The sequence below is a fragment of the Spermophilus citellus genome (genome assembly GCF_964194105.1).
Source record: "Spermophilus citellus genome assembly, chromosome: 18".
NCBI lineage: Eukaryota > Metazoa > Chordata > Mammalia > Rodentia > Sciuridae > Spermophilus > Spermophilus citellus.
The window spans coordinates 5,771,512-5,796,006 of record NC_138200.1 but is presented as its reverse complement, the minus strand read 5'-3'; the positions used below and the strand labels follow the sequence as shown (position 1 = coordinate 5,796,006).

Genomic DNA, 24,495 nt, shown 5'->3' with positions numbered 1-24,495 from the left:
TATAGAACTTTATATTAATCTTATTGATAACAGGTCCAGTTATAGAACATTAAATGATATAAATAAATCTCCAATATGTTATTTTTATAAGCCTAAAATTACCATGCAACCTTTTGAAGAACACCAGCTTGATATGATCCTTTTTTTTAAAAAAAAAAAGCTTTTATCTTAAAGACTTATATACCTGTAAAATATGAACACATTTAATATACAAAGAAGAGTATTAGTACCACAATTACATTGATGTTTTTATATTAAGTTTAGCTCTTAAAGAAATAACATATTACAATATTGTAAAATAACAGTTGTTGTTTAACCATAATTGTATAATGCTTAATTCCTTCAAGATTACTTGCTCAAAAAAGCTTACATATATAACCAACTTACACAGACCTTCTTTATCACTTGCTTAAACCTATATAGACAACGTACGCAGACCTTCTTTATTACTTGCTTAATCCCTCTTATTTACTTAATCACATAGACTCTCTTATCCAGAAATACATTTTCCTTCTATTAAATCCATACTTAGAACCTTCTAATTTCTCTTTTCTATCTGTTAACTCCTTCTTTATTCACACTTTGAAACAATCCTTGTAAATTTCTGAATTTAGGCAAGTTATTCCATTTTAATAAGAGATTTTTTTGTAATTTTGCAGTACACAATTAATCACATATGTTGACCATTTATGAAAACATGAACAATGTTTAAGTATATAGAATTATACTGTTGTAGGGACGGACAAGGCAAGGCACCTAAGATAGCACCGAAGATAGGGAAACAGTTTTATTTGGTTGCAGCCAGATTCAGAGGGCACAGCTTCTGCTGTAATCAATTAATCCCCTGAACCCCAAGTTTAGGTAGTTTCAGAATTTTGTACCCAACATGTAAGGGAAGGGGCTCAGAAGTTCACAGTCTGCAGAAGTTCACAAAAAGCAGTTTTTATTTTCCTCTCTTCTGGGCAAGTTAACTTTTCAAGGACACCTGGGAGGGGGAGAGCTTTTCTCCCCTTTCTTTCCTCCCCCTGCCAGCTGTTACCATGGAGCCCAGTTGGTAACTCCCTTATCTTAGAAATGTAGTCATCACTGTGAAGCCCAGCTCAAGGCCAGAGGCCTTGTTCACATATTTTGTGAAAAATTAGTAAGGGGGTGTCTAGCATTTAGAGGGTTGATTTTTCCTAGCTAGTGGCCAAGTAAAACAGGACAACATGAAAACAGGAAGTTTATCTACATTAAACATTTTTGTAGGGACTCTTTACTGACAGTCCTAAAATCAGCCATGGTGAAGATTCTGGAGAAGGTCAGTGAAGACTTTTCTGTGGGCCTGGTAGGGAGGGGGAAGACGGGAAGGCGGGGCTGAGAGCAGCTCTGGTGGATCTGAGAATGAGGAAGGAGATGTGAAAGAATAATGGGAAAGGGGTTTGGGGTTTTCCCCACAAAGAAAACTTGAGCAGTAGAACGGGTAGAGCAGAGGGGAGGGCGGGAGTGAGTATCCCAAAAACCCTGTAAGGGACTTTAATTCTTAGTAACCTGTTTTCAGTGATGACAAAGCAACTTTAAAGGCCATTTTCACCAGATCTTGGATAGGGGTCTGAGGGCTCTCCTCAGCTAGTTTGAGCTTTGGGTTAGCTGGTAAGAGGACCTGGTGGGACTGGGTGTGGGCACTGACAGGAGAAGAGAGGAGTGAGGGGGTGGGTGGATTCCTTCAGTAACTGCCACCTCAGCAAGGGGGCAATGGTCTGAGGAAGGGTGGTGGTGTAGGTTTTGATCTAATAATTGGAGGGGAGAAAGCAGGTTGTCAGGTGGGGGTGATGGTGGAGGGGCTGGGGCAGAAGATTGAGGCTGAGGACCTATTCGAGCCGTGCAATCGGGTGGAGATTCATCAGCAGGGTCAAAAGTAGTGGATGAGTCAAGAGGAGGAGAGGATTGGAGATCCGTGGTTGTGGGGGTTGGTTTGCAAGCTAGAAAAATTTGCAGAGGTTTGCAAGAGGTGCAGAGAGCACAAGCAAGAAGAAAGCTTGGACATAGGGGGTGTTTTACCCATTTTTTTGAACGCTCACAGTAATTGTAGAGACCACTTACAATGGAGGGATCCAGGGATCCAAAAGGGGGCCATCTGCTTTGGTTGTCTAAGGGATAAGTGGGCCAGGCCTGGGTGCTATATTTGATCAATTTTGGGGGTTTGATGTCTGGTGTCAAGGTGAGTGTTTTGACGTTATCCAAGAGGCACTGTAGGGGAGAGTCGACCGGCAGAGAGGACACATTACCCATGTCGCAAAGGTAGTATAAGGAGGAGGGAAGAGGACGCAAACGTACTATAGGGGAGAAGGAAGGAGACGCAAAGATAGTATAGGAAAGAAGGAGGAAACTGATTTATTGGCAAAAGTGGCATCCCTGCTAGAGCCAAAAATCAGGAGTGCCTAGTGGCAGGTTCAAGCTGCAGAGACTGGTCGTCACCGAATCCTGACAGTCGAAGCTTTTGTCCTGGATGGAGCTGGAGCCATGGGAGACCTTGGCCAAGGCTTTTCGGGACCCCTCCTGGAGAGGCCGGATACTCCCAGGGACGGAAAGAGGGGAGATAGAGAGGCAGGGCAAGAGAGAGGAAGGGGAGGGTAAGCGTCTCTCTGGCGGCCCAGTCTTAAAGGTGAGAGGACTTTAGGAGAGCCACTGAGACCATGAAGGTCTGGGTGGGTGTGATGTTCAGTTCTCTGTTCTGTGTCCCTGGAGGTTACACAGTCCTTCGAGGAAGACCTACAAAGCCTATGCTGGGAAACTACCAGCTGGGAAGGGAAGGGAATAATTTTGAACCAAGAGTCGAATCTGCCCAAGGAAGGAGTCCCTGAGGGCCACTGTGGCCTTGAAGGCTGTGGTGGGGTGTTTTCCTCCCCGCAGGTGGGCAGAGGGGTTTGCCCGACGATCAACAGTCAAATCCTCCTGGTGCCACCATTGGGTTTAGGACTCCAGGAAGGGGAAACTCACCAATCGAAGGCCGGTGGTGGATGGAGTTCTGGGGTCGAGAAAATGGGTTCAGGTCGTCCAGTGAGTGGCACTTCCGAAGGAAGAGGGACCCAACAGTGGGTTTTAACCCTCTTCCCGGGTTTCGGCACCAATGAAAGGAAAGTGACCACAACACTCAGAGCGACCAAGAGAGCTTTATTGCAGCAGTGCAACAGAGGAGAAGGGGGGCGGGGGTGGAAAGAGGAAAGAGGAGAGATGGAGAGGGAGAGAGCAAGAACAAGAGAGAGAGAGAGAGCAAGAGAGGGAGAGAGCAAGAGAGAGAGGCCTGGCAGGAGGGAGTTTCTATAGCCCAAATCTAATGGGGTCTCTGGGTCTGCAAGCTGCCTTATTGGCACACAAGGGGGTTAAGTGTTCGGCCTTGAGCAGGGGCTTGGGCATCTGGGCTTGAAGCAAACAGGTGATAAAGAACCAGACAGAGGGTATGAGTGGCCAGGTCACCCTGCAGCTAACTTTGTTTGGCAAGTCCTGCAGACAGCTTACTCAGCCTGTCCTGCACCTAACAACAGACTTAAGTGTGACTGTAAAACAATGAAGCTTCTAGTAAAAGCAAAGAGGAATATTTTATAATATTAGGGGGACTCATATTTCTAATAAGTATACAAAAATCACTACCCATATTTAAATTTTTTTTTAGTTTTAGATGAACATAATACCTTTATTTTGTTTATTTTTATGTGGTGCTGAGGATCGAACCCAGTGCCTCATAGGTGTGATGCAAACACTGTCCTGGTGAGCCACAACCCAGACCCTGATTTTTAAAAAATGTTAAATTGGATTTCACTTAAAATTCTAAGAACTTCCCTCAATTTTAAAGCATTAAAATCAGGTGTGGTGGCACACATCTGTAATCCAAGTGACTCAGGGGGCTGAGGAAAGAGGTTTGCAGGTATGAGGCCAGCCTCAGCAACATTAGCAAGGCCCTAAGCAACTTATCAAGCCCTGTCTCAAAATAAAAAATAAAAGGGCCTGGAGATGTGGCTCAGTACGGGAGTGCACTTGGTTTCAATCCCTAATACATTAAAAAATAATAAAAACACTAAGAGAGTGAAAGGCAAGCAAAGACTTGAAGATATTTGTGATGTGTGTATCTAAAAAAAGAATTCATATCCAAGTATATAACTGCTATAAAACAAGAAATATAAAAAATACAAAACAACTAAACTTTATTTACAGTCCCCATCCCCCACAACTACCACACATTTCCAAATGGTTTACACGAATAGAAAATAACATTACCCCTCTGGGAAATGCAAATTAAAATCATGGTAAGGCCCTAACACACACACACGCACACACACACACACACACACACACACACACACCTTCATCACCCCTTGGCAGGGATGTGGAGCACATGGTACTCTCCTGCTCTGGTGCGAGTGTCACCTGTTTGTCCACATCAGCCACATCTTACAAAGTGGTCTCTGTGTCTAACCTGTGAAACTCCGAGGCCCGCCCCACGTGCTTGTCCCTGATTAAATGACCGCTCACGGGCGAATATGATGCCCTCAATGTTTCAAGCCTGGAGGACAGAGCCAGGAAACGTAGTGACAACAATTTCTGCCCACTCGAGCTTGTGTCCTAGTGGGACAGTCAGGCGATGAAAGCAGAACTGATCCGCGTAATGTTTTGAAGTGGTCAGAAAGCATGCAGTGGGTGAAGCAGGGGAGATGAGGAGGATCAACCAAGAGGAAGGGAGGGTCTGGGTTGGAGGGTGGGTGGGCTTTCAAGAGTGTGGCCAAGAGAAGCCTCCCCAAGTAAAAACTGCCCCTGCCAACTCACAAGACTCTGTCCCCCTCTATTAATTGGCTCTGTCCCACTGGTCACAAGGAGAGGCGGGACATGCAGGTGAGCTCCTGATTGGTCCTGGTGACTGTGCCTCAGCTCCTGAGGCCCCTGCTCCATCTGCCTGACTGGCTGAGGGCGTGGAGTAGGCGTGTGCAGGCGCTGATTGGCTGCTGAAAATGCACACAGCCGCTGATTGGCTGATGGTGTGGGTGTGACCTGGGAGGGGGTGGCCTGGTCAGCTGTTGAGCCCTCCACTGCCTTCCCTGAGCCACAAAGTGATGGGGACCTGTCTCTGGGCGCACATTGCTTGTGGCATTTCTGGAGTGGCACATGGGACCTGCCTGGGACTCCCCAGACTGAGCTCCAGGAGGCGGGGCTGCTGTCCTGTGGATGGTGGTCTTCAGTGATCCAGCCACTGGCCATGGAGGCCCTCCCTGCACCAAGGCCTCAGAGGCCTGTAGGGGGTGCACGGGCAGCCGAGAGCTTGGAGCCCTGGTCAGTTCACCTGGAGCCCCTGTCTGTGCTCCCTGGTCTGTGCTGTCCTATGTCACTCCTGTCACCTGGTCAGCCTGCCTCCCCATCAGTTCCCTGGTCGGCCTGTTTCCAGGTCAGTCACCAGGTAAGCAAAAGGGCAGCAAGTCAGTCACCAGTCTGTTGATAAGGCAGCCAAGCTGTGTGTCAGTGAAGGATCAGATTAGTGCCCAAAGGAGTCAGTGATTAGCCCCTTGTGAATCAGTTCATCAATTCCTGAGACAACTCACCCCTCCATGCCCTGCTGGTTAGTGGGTTAATTAGGCTCCTCTACTCAATCTCTTAGGAGAAGGCCGTCAGTTATTAGTCTCACAGTCATCCCACCCATAAAGACAGGGTATCAGTCTCCCTGTTAGCCTTGGGCTTCTCTAGAAACCAGTTTTTCCATTAATATAAGACAGAACTTCCTTTATAAAGGCAGGAGAGGATTTCCACCCTTCTCCCTCTCCTAAGGAAACACACAGAGGGAAGTGAGCCCCAGACAAAGAATTGCCTGCAGCCCTGGAACACAGACCAAGGTGAACTTGAGAAAAGTGGTGGTCAGGAGCCTGGCAGAGAGGAACAAGAAGAAGTCAGAGTTTTAAAACTAGATGGACCCTTACATCTTCAGGAATAAAGCCCACTCCTGTCATCCATGAGAAAAAGGAAACCAAGAGGGGAAAAAATACTTGATCCAAGGTCTTCAGGGATTTACTGGCAAAGCCTGAGCCAAAACCCAGGCAAGGTTCATCCAACATCCCAAATGAGGTTTTCTTAATTTTTATGACTTAATTTTGTTCATTTTTTTCTTCTGCGGTGCTGAGGATCCAACCCAGGGTCTCACAACTGTGAGGCGAGTGTTGTACCATTGATCCACAACCCCAGCCTGAGATTTTAATTTATAGAAACAGAAGGAAAAAAGCAAGGCAGCACGTGTTTGGTGTGAGAGGCTCCTGACTGGGGAACTTGGCAGAATCTTCTTTCTGTGAGCAGAAGTCGGGCAGTCAGTTTGGACAGTGAGGGTTAGCTCTGCAGGTGAACTCCACTCTGAGGGTCCTGTCAACGTGGAGAACTGTGGAATAGGGAAGCGGAGGGCAGAGTCTGCAGCACGGGCAGGAGTAAAGGGGACCTGAGCACATCCAAATCCAAGGCTGACGGAGCCAGGCAGGAAGTTCACTGAGAAGTAACTAACATTATAGGGCGTCACTCTATGTGAGGTTGTTCTATTAGCTCATTTAACCCTGAGCCACAACCATATGAGATGGGGGCTGTTATCACACGTTTTAAACACAAGGAAACAGGCCCAGGGAGGCGTGAAGCAGCTTGTCTGTTAGTATACAGCTAACTAGGATTCACACAGGCAGTGCGCTTGACTTTTTCTTTTTTTTAACAAAAGAGAAGAAGTGAGTTCCCAGCATGGGTACCACTGGTTGCCAATCTTGGGAGAGTCCAATAGTGAGGGAAGTGACTTTCCTGAGACTCACCCAGGAAGTAAGGACAAAGATCAGGCCATCTGACTTCCAGTTTCTGATGAGGAAGAATCTAGATGCCTTTGCTGGCACACTGTGTGGGTCATCTCAGGTCACAGCTGAAAATGTCTGAAACTCGTCTTGCTGTGCATCTTACAGCTCTGTCCTGGAATGTCTTACCCACCTTATAAGGTGGTCAGGACCAGCTGATTTAGTCTCATATCTTGTTCATGAGGAGATGGACGTGATAGAATGGACTTGACCATGCTTATATCGCAGGTTTTAAAGCTACATGAAATCCTGAGAAGGGCACTCCATTTGGAGTCGAGTTGAATCTGAAACCTGTCAACCAAGTGGCTCCTCCCATCCTTTGGTCCAGACACAGGACTCTTCTGGGTCTATGCCATTCTATGTGAAGAGATGCTGAGATCTAAGTCCCAGGGTTGCTGGGGGATTAAGTGAGACAGAGTTTCTCTAGAGTTGTAAATTGCAACAGTGACTTTTCATTAGATGTGAACTAAAAAGTAGTTCCCAGTCACAGCAGTGTGATTCATGGGTTTGTGATTTATTCCAAGGAGTGGAAATAACCAAAATGTCCATCAGATAGTGAATGTGTAAAATAAAAGGTGTTCTCCATACAGTGGGAGATTCTCCAACCATAAAGACCAAGAGAAATGACACCAAGAGCCTGGAAACATGCTCAGTGAGAGAGAAGGCCCCCAAAACTAAATTTTATTTTATTTTATTTATAAAAATGCCCAGAGCAGATGAATCCATAGTTACAGAGAGAATATTAGTGGTTTCCTGGTCCTGGGGCTGGGAGCTGGGAGAGTGTGGGTCAGAGCACACTGGGGTTCTGAGTGATGATGAAATGTTCTAGAATTAGACGATGGCGATGGCTGCACAACTGGGAATACACTAAATCCCTACTGTGCACTTCAACACGGTCAATTTTTGGTGCATGAATTATATCTTAATGGAAAATTAATTTAAAAGGTATTTATCAACAGAATCACAGCTAAATAAAGTCTAAAAATTCTAGGAAAAATGATATCCACGTGCAGAAGAATGAAAGTGACACTTATTTTGTGCCACATAGAAAAACAACTGAAAATGGACTAAAGACTCAACACAAGACCTAAATCTGTAAAACTATGAAAAGAAAACTCAACGAAAGAGTTTCTTGACCTTAATCTGGGCAGATATTTCCATATTACTCCCCAAAGAACAAGCACTTCGATGTGGTCCAATGACAAATAAAATGTCCCGTATTTAGGCACAACGTGGCTCTTGTGAATATTCACCGCTGTGCTCTCTTGTTACCATCACTAATGTCACTCTCTTATGGACACATAGAGGTGACATCTGCTCACTGTGTGCAGCACTGAGCTGTGACACTCCCTACAGTGTGGAGGGCTGAGCACAGGGACTCCCAGGTGGGCGCCCTCAACCCCACCAGCCCCTCTGCGCTCCACCTGGCACACCCTGTGCTGTGGGAAGACGCTCTGTGCCCGGCAGTGTGTGCCCTGTTGCTCTGTCAGGGGAGATGGGAAGGAGCTCTCTTGGCTGTGCTGAAATACGCTGCACGTCACACTGACCTTGTCCACTGGGGTCCTCGACCCCGGGACTTATTCCTCCCAGGTGCAGCTGTGCGCTCTTGGACCCTCCTCTCACCTGGCTCATCCAGCTCTGTAGTCTTGTATTTGGGTGTGAATTTGTCACATTCCACATAATGATATATGGGATATTTCTCTTTCAATTTCCCACATATTTTTCTTAAAATCATGCCATCCAAGCTCATGTGTGTGTAAAAACAGTCTTATTTTCTAAGGCCGTATAAGATCATGCTGTGAGTGCGTGCATGTGTGTGCAGTTGTGTGTGCATCACTTCATGTATGTGTGTGCATGTATGTATATGAATGTGTGCTCCTGTATGCTTATGTGTGCATGTGTGTGTGTACATGTGTGTGCACGTGTGTGTGTGTGTGTGTGTGTGTGTGTGCATGCATCACCTCTTCATATCCAATTGCCCGCTGGTGGACACACAGGCTGGCTCCCTGCCTTGGCTCTGGTGGACAGTGCAGCAATGGACGTGGGCTGCAGGCGTCTCTCTGACAAGCTCATTTCTTGCTGTGGCCATTGACCTCCACAGTGGGGCTGCTGGATCCTGGGCGGGTCCTTCTCTCAGGGTTGGGGCTGTGCTCTTCCACAGGGCGGCTCTGCTGTTGGACATCCCCACAGACACTGGGCACGGGCTCCTTTCCTCCGTGTCTTACTGACACTCGTCTTTTATCTTTTTGGCTGTCCTAGCAGGGGTGTGGGGACATCCATTGTTCTTTTTTCCTTTTTTACCTTTGTTTTATTTCTTTAATTTTATGTGGAGCCAGGAACAGAACCCAGTGCAAGTGGGTAGCAAGTGCTCTACCACTGAGCCTCAACCCCGCCCTCTGTGTGGTTTCGATTTGCATTTCCCTGATGACTAGTGACCTGGGTGTTTTAAATACGCCTGCTGTCCACAGGAATCTGCTTCAGGGAAATATCTATTTAGGGCTTTCTCCATTTTTAGCAGGTGGTTTGTTGCTGTGAAATCTTTGTGTTCCCTGTGCACTTTGGATGTCCAGCCCTGATTCAAGTGTGTCTATATTTGTGAACACCTGACCCTGTCCCTTCTCTCCTTGTCACCGGCTTGGTCCCCTCCTTGGTTTTGCTGAGATCCCAGCTGTCTTGTTCAGTTTTTGTCACCTGTGCTTTGGGGTTACCCAGGAAATGATACCCCTGCCACGGCCAGGGTCAGGGCGCTGTGCCCGTGTTCCCTCCAGCGTGTGACAGCTCCAGGTCTCACATTGGGGCCTTCCATCTGTTGTGGTGGCCTTTGTGCAGGGGGAGGATCGTGGACAACAGCAGTCCCAACGCAATGATGGGGAAGGGTGTGGAGACTTCCCTGGAGAACATTCAGGAAACCTGGAAGGAGGGGCGGGCTGGGAGTACACGGCATCTAGAAGACTTGGTTGCAAAGAGGGACACACAAATGGCTCTGGGGACAGAGGGCTTTAATTGGATCCTGCTCCACACCCTCCAGAGGTGCCCAGTGAATCCTCTCCATGTGCCCATTGGTCTATGATGGCCACGGGGGGGGGGGGGACAATTCCCACATTGTCTCTGCAGAGCTGGGGCGGGGTCCACCCCTGCTTCTCCCAGGGTGTAGCCTGGACCCCTGGCTGCTGTCCCCCAGTCTCTTCCTCTGCAGATGCCTGGCCTCGTGCCCTAGAACATGTGCCTCCTCTCCCACAGAGAGACCCCTGATTGGATTCAGGCACCTGCTGGATAATCCTGGAGGATCAACTCTGCTCAAGCATTACCTGATCTCATCTGCAAACCCCCTTTTACAGCAAGGTAACATGAACAGCTCTGGTGGCTAGGGCCTGGGACTCTTTGGATGGCTCCCTTCAGCCCACAGCCATGTCCTGTGACCTTATGCTCCTGAGGTGGCCCCTGTCCTCTGTTCCTGACCTTTGCTCGGCTTTTCCAGCCCCAACACACTAGTGGGCTCCCTGTGTGCAACAGCCACACTGGGGAACAGGGACCTGCTCTGCTGATGAGGTCATTCAAGGGGAGAGAAAAAGTCACACATGAGAGGAAACCCTGGGACTAGGGCGTGTCCTGTGTCCAGATCATGTTAAGGTGGACCCCCTGGGATGGGCAGTAGCTCAGTGGTGGAGTCCTTGCCCAGCTCCTGTGGGGCAGTGGGTTCAATCCTCAAGGAAGGACCCTCACAACCAAGCCATCTGCAAATGACAAAGGAGTAAACATGGTGCTCACTTGATTGGTCATCTCTTCCATAAGGAATAAACACATGGCTGGAGGCACTTCTCCAAGGTATACAAATGGTGGCTAACCACGAAGACACACACCAGAGAAGTGCAACCCCAAACCTCCACGTCCCCCTTCACACTGCACCTGTTGAATACGTGCCCCTCACACCCACCATGAGGGTCCTGTTTTAAAATGGGCAAAGCCAGGGAGGAGGAGGGCGTGGGGCTGGAGGCCTGTGCTCTGTGCTGAGAAGGAGAAAGGGGCAGCCGCTGTGGAGGGCAGCGCTGTGGTTCCTCAAAAGACCAGGAACAGCTGATCCGGTCACCAGAGGTTCCAGTGTGACCACCCCCAGGGAACCCACACAGACCTGGGAGGCAGTGTCCACCCCAGGGTCACTGTGGCAGCATTCACTGTAGCTAAGGGGAAGCGGCCACCTGTCCCTCAGCAGCTGCTGGACCCACCCAGCCTGCCCTCACCTGCAGGGGAGGAGGACCCAGCAGGAGCCTCGGCAGGGTGCCCCCTGAGCACAGGAGGCCAGGCACAGGGACAGCACCATCTCCACTGAGGGGCCTGGAGCAGGAGAGTTCACAGGGGAGTGGGGTCTCCATGGCGGGGCCCCAGGAAGAGGCCTCCACTGGGCACAGAGAATCCAGGGCCAGTCAGTGAGGGGACGCTGCTCAGCAGCCTTGGCCTGTGGGGCTGGAGACTGCAGCCAGGGGTGGGGCGCGGCCTGCTCCAGGGGAAGAGCGACCAGAGGGGGAGGACCGTGGACTGCAGTGGACCAAGTCCTGCTGTGCGTCCCCAGGAACAGGGCCTGAACCCCACCTTCTCCTGCTCCAACAGAGCCCCAGTGAGAGGACAGTGAATCAGTAGAAGAGCCCAGGGGTGGAGGAGGGGACAGGTGGAGGACAGAGGGGGGACACAGCACTGGGACTGAGTGGAGCCAGTCACCTTCCCTGCCCAGATGACGGTGTCCCAGTGACCCTGCTCTCGGGCACAACTGTAACGCACCAAGGAAACCTTCACAAAGGAACAAGGAGGGTTAACATGACATAGGTTTAGGGACACCCTGGTGGCCCCATATGTTGGAGAGGACCTGCAGCCACCAGAGCTCCCCGAGGCTGACAGTGGGACAATGAGTGGTACCGCCCCGTGGGGAGGAGTTGGCAGATGTCACCTAAATGGGAACCTACACTCTTGCCAGGGATCACGCCAACCTCTCCCAAGACTTTACCAAGTGACATGGGGACTCTCCTCCATACAATAAGTGGCTTGTCCTTGTGTTTCTATATTTAGAGCAGCTTTCTGTCACTGTCACCAGGCCTGACAACAACCCACGGTCACCTGGTGAGTGTGTGGAGAGGTGTCCACAGAAGCCACGTGGGTGGTCGTCATGAAAGGAGCTCCTGGGGACACAGCCAACCCGCAATGACCCTGGAATATGCGGAGCCAGGAGAGTGGAGCAGACCTGAGCCCCTGGTGGGGGAGGGGAACCCGCGAGCTGAGTACTGCATCTTGTCCTGGGAGCCACTGGGGCTGTGGGGAATCCTGATGTCCCTCAGGGGCCACTTCACAGTGAGAGGCAGACTAATGTGGAAGTGCCAATGTGTGTGACAGGGACGTCCCCAAATGGCCCCAGGGCTCGCCCAGCAGGCAGCACTCTTGGGAGAGAAGCCCCTCAGCACTGGTTGAGGACACTGCCCCCTCTCTGTGCCTCCTGAGGGCACCGCGTGGCCCCTGTTCTAGAGGGTCACTGACCTGGTGTCTGCCCTGGACACTGGGACAGCTCTGTGCCCTATTGAACCCCACCCTCATGCTACCAAGGCAGGTGGCCGACTCCCCAGCACCTGCGGCTCTGGGGCAGGCAGCTGAGGCCTGAGCTCCTGCGTGGGGCGCCCCAGGTGGGGACCAGGGGGCAGCCTCTTGTGGCCTCACCAGCAGTGCAGGGAGCGCCTGGGGTTTGCACAGAGTGTCTGGCTGGCTGTGTCCCTCTGCCTTTCTTGTGCTCAGACGCGGCCCTACAGAGTCCCTCCTGCAGGAATGACCACTCCAGGGAATGAGACGAGTCTGGCCCCAGGTCCAGGCAGGAGTTGGCCAGCTCCTGGTGTGACCAGTACACACAGAAAAGGCCCTCAGGTGGGAGGACTCAGAACCCCACCAGTGTCATGGACTCCCAGTGTCCCCAGGGTCCTGATCCCATCCTGAGTGTTCCAGGGAAGCACCCAAGATGGGGCAGGACCTGGTCTCCTCTCTTCTCCTCTGCCCCTCTCTGGCAGGCCTCTGGGTCTCTGGCTGTGGGGTGTCCCTCCTGAGCACAGAGCAGATGGACTGCAGTGGTGAGCGGGTCTGAGGTTCCTCTTCTGAGAACCGCCCAGGCCTCGGCCCCTCCCCAGCTTCCGTGGGTCCTGCAGCTTCCCCTCCGCAGGCTCTCGCTGCTCTGCTCAGTCCCAGGAGCCCAGGACCCTCTGCCTCCCGATGCTGCGGCTGCTGCTGCTGCTGTCCCTGCTGTGGGCAGTGGAGGGGGCCTGTAAAGAGAGGCCGAGGAGCTTGAACTGTGATGACCCTCGGCTTCCCCAGGGGCCCTCCCCTCGGGATTCAGAACACAGCGTGGATGTGCCTGAGTCCGTGACGGTGCAGGAGGGTCTGTGTGTCCTGGTGCCCTGCAGCTTCTCCTACCGAGGCTCAGAGACTGGCAACGTCTCTGTGTACTGGTTCCATGCAGGGGACAATGCACAACAGGGCTGTCCTGTGGCCACAAACAACTCTACTCGGAGAGTGAAGGAGGAGACCCAGGGCAGATTCCACCTCCTCGGGGACCCAGGAACCAACAACTGCTCCCTGAGCATCAGAGATGCCAAGCGCAGTGACAGTGGCTGCTACTTATTTCGGGTTGAGAAAGGAAAGTTTAAGTGGAATTATTATACAAAAAAGGTCTCAGTGCATGTGACAGGTAAGACTCCAGCTCCAGGTCAGCCCCAGGGAGGTCACAGGGCAGAGCTGGGTGGGACCCTGCCCTGGGGGAGTTGGGGTCAAGCATTGGGGGCTCAGGGAGCAGCTGGATCAGAGCCTGAGCTTCTCTCAGGGCTCCACCTCCCACCCACCCTCCTGACCCTGCCTGTCCCCCTCTGCTCACCAGCCCTGACCCCTGACATCCTCGTCCCTGGGACCCTGGAGTCTGGCCGTCCCAGCAACCTGACCTGCTCTGTGCCCTGGGCCTGTGAGCAGGGGACACCCCCCACCTTCTCATGGGTAGGGCCCTCTGTGTCCTCCCTGGGCCCCAACATCACCCACTCCTCGGTGCTCACCCTCACCCCGCGGCTCCAGGACCATGGCACCACCCTCACCTGCCAGGTGACCCTGCCTGGGGCCCGTGTGACCAGGACAAAGACCGTCCACCTGAACGTCTCATGTGAGAGCTGGGCTGGGACACCTGGGTCTCTGATGCGGCTGGTCCCTGAGGGAGAGGGAGAGGGGTCAGACCCTGGACACTGGGTGCTGGGTCCTGAAATCATGTGGGGGCTGGGCCAGGAGGATGCAGCCTCCACCCCTCCCCACCATGAGGCTCCTGGGACAGAGGCTGATGTCCCCAGCCTCCCACTGACAGGTCTGCGTGTCTCCCTGCCCCAGACTCTCCACAGAACCTGACTGTAACTGTGTCCCCAGGAGCTGGCCCAGGTAGGGAGGGGCCTGGCTGGGGCTGGGGGGACAGGGCCTCTTCAGCTCAGGGCAGGGCTGCGTCCCCCTCAGCCTGGTGACAGAGCCCCTTATTGGGGAACCCATTGACCCCTCCACACCTAAGCCTCACGTCTGCCTTGAGCTCCTGTCCCCACCCTCCCAGGCTCCCTGGACTCCAGCACCTGCCCCTCACCCCACAGGGACAGGATGACACTCTCACAGCAGAACTGGGCTCCCAGGCCCCCTCCCAGCCTCCTCCTGGCCCTGCCTCCAGCCTCCTCTTCTTATTCCCCAACAGCTTTGCTCTAAGTGCTTGTGGGAGGAGGCACAGTCCAGGGCACACGCAGAGCAGGCTGTCCCCAGAGCCTAGGTCCCTCCCAGAGGTGACCAGTGTCCACGCAGGATGCGCTGAGCCTTGGACTGTCCACCTGAGGACTGAGAGGTCACTGCATGTCAGTAGCACTCAGGGTCCTCGTTCTTGGTGGTGAGGGTGTCCCATGCCCAGATGGACCCCGTTCTGTGGGTGTCCTCTGCCAACCAGCACTGAGTCCATTCAGCCCACAGGAGTGGGCAGTGGATGGTCCTGAGCCTCCGTCCACAGCTGGGTGTGCACGTCAGTGAGCTCAGCTCCTGAGCACAGAATACAGCTGAGCCACATGTTCTGGTTCAAGAGCTTGAGTCAATGTAGCTGAAGGAGGTACAGGAAAACACATCCGTCACAGGAACATCAACTTGGCCATGTTCCTGGGCCCAGGTCAAGGGTGTGTTTTCCTGTGCTTCATTCAGTCCATGAGTGTGGGGGTCCCCTCTCTGGACTCCAGGGTTCTCTTTCCTTTGCTCTCTTTGTCACTCTGACCCTCTGTCTCTTTCCCCACAGAATCCACAACCCTGGGGAATGGCTCATCTCTTTCCGTCCTGGAGGGTCAATCTCTGCGTCTGCTCTGTGTTGTGGACAGCCGTCCCCCTGCCAGGCTGAGCTGGTCCTGGGGGAACCTGACCCTGTATCCCTCGCAGACCATGGACCCTGGGGTGCTGGAGCTGTCTGCAGAGCACCTCAGGGGTGGAGGGGAATTCACCTGCCATGCGCAGAACGCTCTGGGCTCCCAGCACATCTCCCTTAATCTGTCACCACAGAGTGAGTGTCACTGTGGGCTGGAGAGGGCCAGGAGGAGGGGACAGCACCTGCCCCACACCAGTCCCTACAGCCACCTCCTTGGCTTGAGAGGGAAGCTCATCTCTGTCCTGCCCTCAGCTGGGGACCTGGGACCCAGAGCCTCGCTGTCCTCTCCCTGCTGGGCCAAGGGGTGGGTGGGTGGATCTTGGAGGCCAGGTGGGCCTTAGACAGGTGGTCTGGGCAGCAGGGCCCTTGCTTTGTGGAGCAGGACTCGTGAGGCATTTGCCTTGGGCACAACATTTAGGATGAAGCCAGAAGCCAAAAGCCAAGAATAAAAGCAAACAAAACCCCCGTGAGAACAGAACCAGCCCAGACACTGAGTGAAAATAGTATCACGATGCAATAATCAAAAAAGTAAAAATGGATACAAACCAATTCTATGATGAACAAAATACCAAATTTCAATAACCACACGGCGCCCCCCCCCCCCATCCTAGTTCTCCTGGTCTGGGAGAGGGACCAGGAAGGCTCAGTCCAGGGTCCTGCAGGGAGCCGCAGGGAAGGGAGGAGGGATCCCGGGATCTGAGTCTGCAAAGCGATTCCCTCTGGTGCGTCCACAGGCAAAGCCGGGCCTCTATCTGGAGTGACGCGGGGGGCCCTCTGGGGCGCTGGAGCTACCTCCCTGCTCTTCCTGTCCTGCATCCTCCTCCTCCTCCGGTGAGCATTGGTGGGCGTCGGGGAGGCCGGGCAGCACCCTGGAGAGGAGGAGGGCGAGCCGGGCCAGGCCATGAGCTGGAGGGACCTGGGTGGCCAAGGGCTTGAAGCCAGGGCCCCTGAGGTCTGGGTGGGCTCTGGGGGAGCCAGTCACTCGAGACCGCATCCCAGTAAGGGGCTCCGGGGCTGTCCCCACTCTCGGAGGCCAGAGCCCGGAGCCTGACTTCCCAGTAGGAACCTCCAGGACAGGACTGTCCTCTCCCACTTGGCCGCCCTCCTGCGCTCAGCAAGAAGCAGGGGTGGGGCAGCCGTCTGCCCTCTGTGCCCTCCTGGCCCCACTGAGGCTCCTTGGTGTCCCCATTCAGAGCGTGCTCCTACAGGAAGAGGTCCGCCAGGCCAGCGGCGGGCTCAGGGGATACCAACGATGTCCAGGGCCCGGCCTCTCAGGTGAGTGACATGGCGCATCCCCACACCTCCCGGAGATGTCCCCAGGACTGCTCTGCTGAGGTGGCGCAGCTGCTCTCCCCTCTTTCCCGGCACAGCCGGCTGTCCACCTGGATGCCCACACCGTGGGCTGCTGACAGCACCATCCTCCCTGCTTTCTCCCAGGCCAGGCCCGAGGGATCCCCCTCCGTTCTGCTGTCCTCCTGTTAAGCCATTGTGTCACATCATGTCTCCTCAGAGCAGGGTGCACCAGCCCCCGTACTCCCTGACCCCTTCATGGTTAGGGGCTGGGATCTCGTCCCTGGACCTGTTCACCTCCCGCCTCTGTCTCCCCTTCCACCTGGTGCCATCTTCCAGGCGCCCAGTGTCCACTTCCTCTGCACTTGAACACCTGTCTGCAGGGCCAGACGCTAGACGCCTTGGCTGCTGACCCCCTGTCCCTGTTGTGGCTACTCAGCTCTGCTACTGTGACATGAGGATCTGCTGTGTCACAGGGTCTCTGCAAATGGTGACCATGGCCCTGTGCAAGGCTGACCCACAGGGACAGTGAGCTCCTCGGCCCCTGGTGGCCCCCCACCTCCCATCAGGTCAGGAGCCTGGGGGAGCCAAGGAGCCACTTGCCTTCAGTGAAAATTTAAGGGGTGCCAAGAAAATCTCAGGAATGGAGACAAACAGTGTTCTAATGAGCTGACAAAACGAGGTAAGGTAAAGTTAGTGAAGGTGACTTAGGGTTGTCATTCAGTCCAGAGACATGGTGCAGCGTGGCCGCATTCCCCTGAACAGAAGGGAAGCAAAGAGTCGGTTGTAAATACCGTCCCCTGTTCATCTCTAGCAGAGCCAGGAGGCACAATGACATCAGGGCTGGTGGGGACATCAGATCCGCAACTTAGGAAAAGGCTGTGCTACATATTAATGAAACGTGGCCATTTCAGTTATTTTGAAGTTCTCTAAAAAAGCAACCATTAAAAATGTCACTAAAACATACAAACAGAGTGTTCCTCCAGTTGGCTCACCTGGACACTTTCACTAATGCTGGGTTTATTTTGTTTTCCATGAATTTTGGCATTAATTTTGATTAAAAAATATTTTTCATCAAAATATTTCTCTCAATTTCTGACATTTTTGTCCCCTTTTTATTTTTTCTCTCCTGGTGAGTGCCCAGCTCGCTCTCCTGGCCTCGTCCTCCCCACAGCCTGCTCCCGCCCCCCACACTGGGCTCCTCTGCAGAGGGCTTTCACTGGGGTCCCCCAGAACAGAACAAGGTCATTGGTGCCTCTGGGCCTGGGCCTGCCTGTTCCTACCTCTCAGAGGCTCTTTGCAGTCCCACTATTCATTCCTGTCACCCTCCCTGCTCCAGGGACTGTCACCCTCCTCCTTTGTGTTTTGTATCTAGAACCTGCTTTGGAGAGTTTGGGCAGCAGAGTAGCCTGCTCTGGAATTCCTTAACCCTCAGGGAATATCCCTGAGACCCAACAGGGACCAGTTGTGTAGGGGCCAGGGACCCATCTAAGAGACACAGCAGCAAACCTGAGGCTCGGAGCTTCTCTTCTAGACAGAGGGATGCAAGCCACCAAGCAAACAGATGGTGTTGCATGGGCACAAGGAGAGAGAGACTTACTCTGGGGAAGGAAGGGTGCAGGACTGGGAGGGGCTGAGAGGTTTTGTTTTTTAGATCTGTCCTGGAGGGTGAAAAGCCATGCAGCGTGAGTTTACCATCTTAGCCGTGTTGAAGTTAGAGCTGGGCAGCAGACCCTGGAGCACTTCATCTCCATCCATGAGCACAACCCGCTGCCCTCCTGGCCCCCCCCACCCTGCCAGCCCCCCTCCTACTCCCTGTCTCTCTGCCTTTGCCTCCTCTGGAACCTCACTGAGGTGGACGTGTCCATGATTTGCCCTTTTGTGACTGGCTTATGTCATGCAGCACGTCCTCAAGGTTTGTCTGTGTTGTAGCATGTGACAGAAGGTCTTTCTTTTTAAGGGTGAATAATATTCCACCACATTTTCTTTGCCCATTTATCTGTTGATGGGCATTCTGGTTGCTTCTATTTGTCGGCTACTGTGAATGATGCACAGCTGTGTGTGCATCCTTTCAAGATTCTGTTTTCTAGTCTTCTGGATTTGTGCCCATAACTAGGATTTCTGGATTGTATAGTGTTCTTTTTTTAATTTTTGAGGAACTGCCTGTTTCGGCAGAAGCTACACCATCTTACATGTACCAGAAGCATAAGATGTTCCCATTTCTCAACATCTTTGGCCACACTTTTTTTTGGGGGGGGGGGGTTTAATTTCCTATTATTTTCCTAATACTGTTTATCTAATGCATGTGAGGTGACAGTTCTCTGTGGCTCTGATTTGCATTTCTCTGATCACTAGTGACACTGAAGATTTGTGTGTGTGCTTCTTGGCCATTTCTGTGTCCTTTGGAGATATGTCTGGTCACATTCTTTGCCCACTGTCTACTTGGGCTGTGTTTAGTGCTGACGTGCTGCAGGGTTCCTTCTGCAGCCTGGCTCTTGGGCCCTCATCAGATGGAAGGCTCTCCCAAGTTTCTTCCCATTGTGGCGAGGGTAGTGACGAGGGGGCTCTGGAGTCTGTGGTGTGAGGGTCTGGCAGAGGGAGCAGTGGGTGCAGTTACTCCAACAGGAGGTTGCCCAGGGCTGAGGGCAGAGCCTGGGCTCTACAGAGGGAGGCAGGTGACCCCAGGAGATCAGCTGGGAGAGGCTGAGCTTATGCGAATCCCGTCTGCTATGGGGCTGTGCACCAGGGAGGGGTTCCACTGGATGCTGTGTGCAGGAGAGACCCTGTGTGTGTGTGTGTGTGTGTGTGTGTGTGTGTGTGTGTGTGGTGAGGCCTGGTGTGGGTGTGTGTGCAGGAGAGACCATGTGAATGTGTGTGTGTGTGTGTGTGTGTGTGGTGGGGGGCAGATGTGTGTGGGGGCAGAGGCCAGAGGTTATAAAGGAGGCTGGGAGGCATTGCCAGGCAGGAGGTCATGCTGGCTGGAACCTTGACTGGCCTCTGGCTGGATCCTGAGGTCAGCTGAGTGGGACCACTGTGGACGGGGAGTGGGGACTGAGTGACAGGATCCAGGATGCTTGACTCCGGGATCTTTGCCCTGAGTAGGCAGAATGGAGGTGTCAACCACTGAGGTCCAGATGAGGTAGAAGGAGGGGACTTGGGGAGGGAAGGAGGAGTTCTGTTGAAATGGGTTTTAGCTCTGGACAAGGGAGGGGTTCCGAGTACTGACAGCCCCTACTCACAGTGTTTCCATGGACGACTTCTCAACTTTACGAACATGCAAAGCAGTTCCCACTCAGAGAAGCCATATTCCAGATTTAGCATGTGGACCTTCTCCGGGACCAGGGATGGGTGGTACATGACACGCTGTGGCCCTGGGCAGGGGCAGCGTCCCCCACAAGCCACACCCGAGGTAGACCAGCGCTCTGTGGAGGACTGCGCTGCCCTGTTGTGGGTGCGGTGTTGAGTGGCTCCGCGGCTGTTCAAACTCGCTACAAAACAGGCTTTGCGTGAGAGCTCTCCCAGTGCCAGGCTCACGTGAGTGTGGTGAGTGTGCTTAAAGGTCGGGGAGGTAAACTGGTGCTCCTGGGCCGTCCAGTGCACTAAGCCCACTTTTGACCTTGACCTTTTTAGTTATGGCAGGTTTATTGGCTGTAACTTGAGGAGCGTCTGCACACTGTTGGCCCGAGTCTGTGGTCAAGAGGGGGAGCGGGAGGAGGGCTTGCACGTCACAGCTGTGGATGGCGAGGGGCCGTGTGGACTGAACGTGACCACCAAGGGACGTTGCAGAGAAGAATCCGACGACTTTGAGGTTCAGGGATCAGGAGGTGTGCACAGGACAGAGGGCTGCCAGGGCGGTGGATGGGCCTGGAGATGTCCCGAAGCTCAGTGCAGAGGGCCTCTGCGTGGGGAAGGTGTGTGGCTGCACTTCTGCAGAGTCTGGGAGGAGCAGGGCTAGGGGGCCTCAGGGTGGAGAAGCAGCTTGAGTGTGAATCCTCAGAGAATCATGAGGCAGGGGGAGGAGCCAAGTCACGGTCAGCTCTGTGGTGCCATCTGCTATCCAGGGTGGGCAGAGAAAGGCCTAAGATGAGGGGGACCCCTGGGGGAGCGCCGTGGCTCTCTGCTGCCTGACCTGCTCTATTAGCTTCCACTGCTGCTGTAAGACTTGCCACAGATTTAGTGACTTCAAACAAAAATACGTGTCACCTTACCATTCGGGAGGTCACAAGTCCAAAATGGGTTTCCCGGGAATAAAATCAGGGAGTGGGCGCTGGCACCCGGGTGGCTACGGAAGATGACATTTTCTTGCTTTTGTGTCTTGGGGGCCTGGGGACCTGGGCGGGGGCGGGGCCTCTCTCCATCTACAGAGCCAGCAGCATCGTCCAGTCCCTCACGTCCCCCACCCTCACTGAAGAGTCCCTTGTGACTACACTGGGCTCACCCAAAAACCCAGGATCCCTCTGCACCTCCACGTCCTGAACTTTATTCCGCCTGCAAAGTCTCTCTCACAAGGAAATGTATTTGCAGGTTCCAGGGACTCACATGAGGACATTTGGGGGTCCTTTCTCTTCCTCTTGGAGGGATACCATTTCTTTGGCTGGCTCCTGCCCCAGCCCATCAGGCTGTAAGCATCTCGGGGCGGGCGCCATGTCTGGTCCAGGCCCGGCCTCTCCCAGGTGCCCTGTTCCTGCCCATCTTATCATAATGCACCATTGGATTTTTGGTTTTGATTAGTCCTTATTGTGACCACCGTCCATTAAGGAATGAGCTGCAAGAGGCCAGGCCTGTGTCTGCTGTGTCCACAGGGTGCACCGAGCCCCCAGCTTAGGATCTGGCACCGGGGCCCTCAGGAGGACACTGGGCTTTGAGGTCAGGGAGAAACAGATGGGACCCTGATTTTACCTGGGAGTTTGGGTGTGCTGCGTCCCTACTTCAACCTCGGTTTTCACTTCTATGAAATGGAGACGAAATAATCTCTCCCCCATGGAGCTGTTGGGGGAAGTTCACGAGGCTCGGTGCGCGTGGAGCATCCGGTGCTTGGGGAAGTGTCCATGAGGACAGTTCAACTCTGGCTCACAAGGCTGTGTGCATGAAGGACACACGGGCACCCCTGCAGCCCTGGGCTCCTCCCCACTGTCCACCCTGACTCTCTCCTCTCTCTCCACTCAGAGCCGCCTGGTCCAGTCCCAGGCAGAGGAACGCTCCCCAGAGCCAGCTGCCCTGGCCGTGGCCACCCGCCCCTCAGAGGATGAGGAGATCCATTATGCAGCCCTCAGGTTTCACGAGGTGAAGGCCAGGGACCCGCAGGGAGAGCAGGCCCCCAACAGTGAGTACGCGGAGATCCACATCCAGCCATGAGAGGCTGAGAACGGCCCCGGCTCAAGGAGATGCAGCCTCTTCCAGGCCAAGGAAAAGTCAGGTCCCTTTAGAGGGACGCCTCTGGGTCCTGGCGCCACACAGAACTGGAACCCAGACCTATTCCCAGCTGCGCTCTGTGCTGTGGCCACCGCCTCCTCTCCCCGCACCTGCCCACCCAGGGCCTCCGCTCTCCTCTCTGCTCCTGAGCTCAACTCTCTCTGACTCCACTGCAGTGAGATCCTGCTGTGCATCTCTCTGGGCCTGTGTCATCCACCACACTGTCCTGCAGGTCCCCCAGGTGTCACAATGACAGAACATCACACTGTATGTTGCAAGAGAGGAGTGTTGTTTGTGGTGCTGGGGACAGACCCAGGGCCCTCTGCACGTGAGGCAAGCACTCTACCCACTGGGCCATGTCCCCGGCCTCAAGGGAGGATTTTAAATGTCGTCACCACAAGGGAATGAAGGGTGTCCCAGGTGATGGATGGCTAATTGGCCCAGTGTGTCAGTCCTCAGGGTCTGAAGCTATTGAACATCACATTGTCCCCGATAAATGCACACAGTCACTATTTGTACATTAAAACAGAATAAAACTTTAAAAGCCCTACAGGTGAGGAACTGAGGGACAGAGTCTCTCTGAACCTGGGCTGAGACGTCCGCCTGCCGGGTGGGGGTTAAGGAGTCAGGCCCGTCAGCAGGGCGCCTGGAGGTGGGTGCTGAGCACCTGCGGGTCTCTGTGCTCTGAGCAGCAGGACCTGCGGGCTCCTCCTCTGGAGGCAGCAGGGTGCGCCTGCCTGTGCCCTTGGCCACACATGGCCATTCCACAGCTTTCCAGGAAGTGACCCTGCCTTAGGGTCAGGCCTGGCAGCTCTGGCCCGGCCTCCTCCCCTCCTTCTGGCCTTGGCCTCCCAGCTGTCCTTAGCCTGTCACCTGCATGCAGTCAGGGGTCACTCTGCTCTGCTCGCAGCTCCCCGTGGCTCCCTGGTCCTGAGTGGCCCATCCCAGCCTCCTGCAGCCTCCCTCCACGCCCTCTGGGTCCTCACTGCTGCCCACGCCTCCCCTCGCCTTTCTGAGCCCTTTTCTGTTGGCCCCATGACGCATCCTTTGGTCCCTGGACACTGGTTCCCTCTCGAAGGCTGTCCTCCTGGTCTCCTATTCCTGGGAGCGTGGAGCTCCAGGGGTGGAGCTGAGAGGGGGAAGAGCCATGGTCTCCCCACTCCAGGGCCAAACCAGGGAGTGAGAAACGTGTCCCACAGTTTGAGGGTTATCCCCAGAATGAACCACGTGACCTAAAATCTTACCGACACCTGTCACCTGAACAAGGGAAGGAATGGGTCACGGCAGTCACTTCCCAAGTAGGCGGGAAGGCACGGGACCCGAGGGCTGGAGGGAGCACCCAAAGCCCTGAACCTGGGTCCCAGCCCATTCACAGCAGCGTCACAAATATCAAGGGACAAGGATTGAGAACCGTGGAATACACCTGTCCCCACCCCACAGAGCACTGCCACGGGAGCGGAAGGAAGATGCAAGGAATGCGTGGGGACACCATGTCCGTGGGTTGGAAGACCCGTAGGTGAGGTGTCACCTTCTCCATGTGGGTTTCAAATACCCAGTCAAAACCTACCCTCTGAGTGTGAGTAGGTGCACGTGTTAGTAGATACAGGTGTGAGTAGACGTGTATGTGAATATACAGGAGGTGACGTTCCCCTCCATGTGTATAAATGCACGAGTGACTGTGAATCTTCATGGAAATATAAAGGGCCCAGAATAATGCCACCATCTTGCAGAAGAAGAAGAGCTGAGGGTCAGAGTCTTCTCCAGGCAGAGTCACCAGGCAGTGCAGTAGGACGGTGGACTCCATGAATGGCCCCGCACCCTGTCAGTGGACTTCAAGTTCATTCCCTTGGGAGAGGAGAGACTTTTCAATTAGTGGAGTAGAAGGAGAGGATCAAGGGTTGGAAAGGTGGAAACTCTGACACTCACCACATCACACCCGAGAAACGTCTGCGGTGAGTCAGGGACCTGGAGGTGAGCGTGAACCTGCAAAGCGTCTACACAGGGTGGTCAGTAGATAGCTGCCAGCCCCCAGGCCTGGGCACCCCCAGTGTGCCACGTTGATTAGGCCAAAGAACACGGTGCTTCCTTAGTGATCTTAATACTTGATATTTTAATGTATTGTGTTAAATAAAACATCATTAACGTGATTCCACTTTTGACGTTTATTGTGACTACTAAGACACTAAAACCCACATGTGGGCCTTGCCTTGTACCTCTACCTGGGGCAGCTCTGGGTGAAGACCTGGAGGACATCGTCGGGTGTGCAAGGATTTCTGGGGACCCTACCAGCCCCTCTGGTGACTCCAGGGCATGGGATGATGGAGATCAAGTGGGAAGGGAAACTCTGAGGCAGATGGAGAGGAGGTGAAGGGTTAGAGTCAGAGCTCAGCCCTGGACCCGCCCAGCCTGCTCCCTTTGGTCACCCAGGCCAGCTCAGCTCAGCCCAGGGAAGCCAGGACACAAGGCTGAAGGGGATGTGGCGTCCTGGGGGGCCAGGGAGGAGGGCAGTGGGCAGCACAA

At 53.7% G+C, this 24,495-nt stretch overlaps 1 protein-coding gene across 2 annotated transcripts in view; it reads left to right on the top strand.

Annotated features, from left to right (window-relative positions):
• The window catches only part of LOC308638375 (sialic acid-binding Ig-like lectin 13), a 70,570-nt gene extending 48,039 nt beyond the window's left edge, over positions 1-22,531 (top strand). The window contains exons 3-7 of one of the 2 annotated variants that reach the window (XM_081275783.1): positions 14,226-14,273; positions 15,151-15,408; positions 16,008-16,104; positions 16,467-16,548; positions 21,730-22,531. In XM_081275783.1, the coding sequence (XP_081131909.1) occupies positions 14,226-14,273; positions 15,151-15,408; positions 16,008-16,104; positions 16,467-16,548; positions 21,730-21,918 (674 nt within the window). In that variant the 3' untranslated portion in view covers positions 21,919-22,531. The remainder of the gene's footprint in view (positions 1-14,225; positions 14,274-15,150; positions 15,409-16,007; positions 16,105-16,466; positions 16,549-21,729) is intronic. The other variant, XM_081275782.1, reaches the window with a different exon arrangement.
• The last annotated feature ends 1,964 nt before the right edge of the window (positions 22,532-24,495 follow it).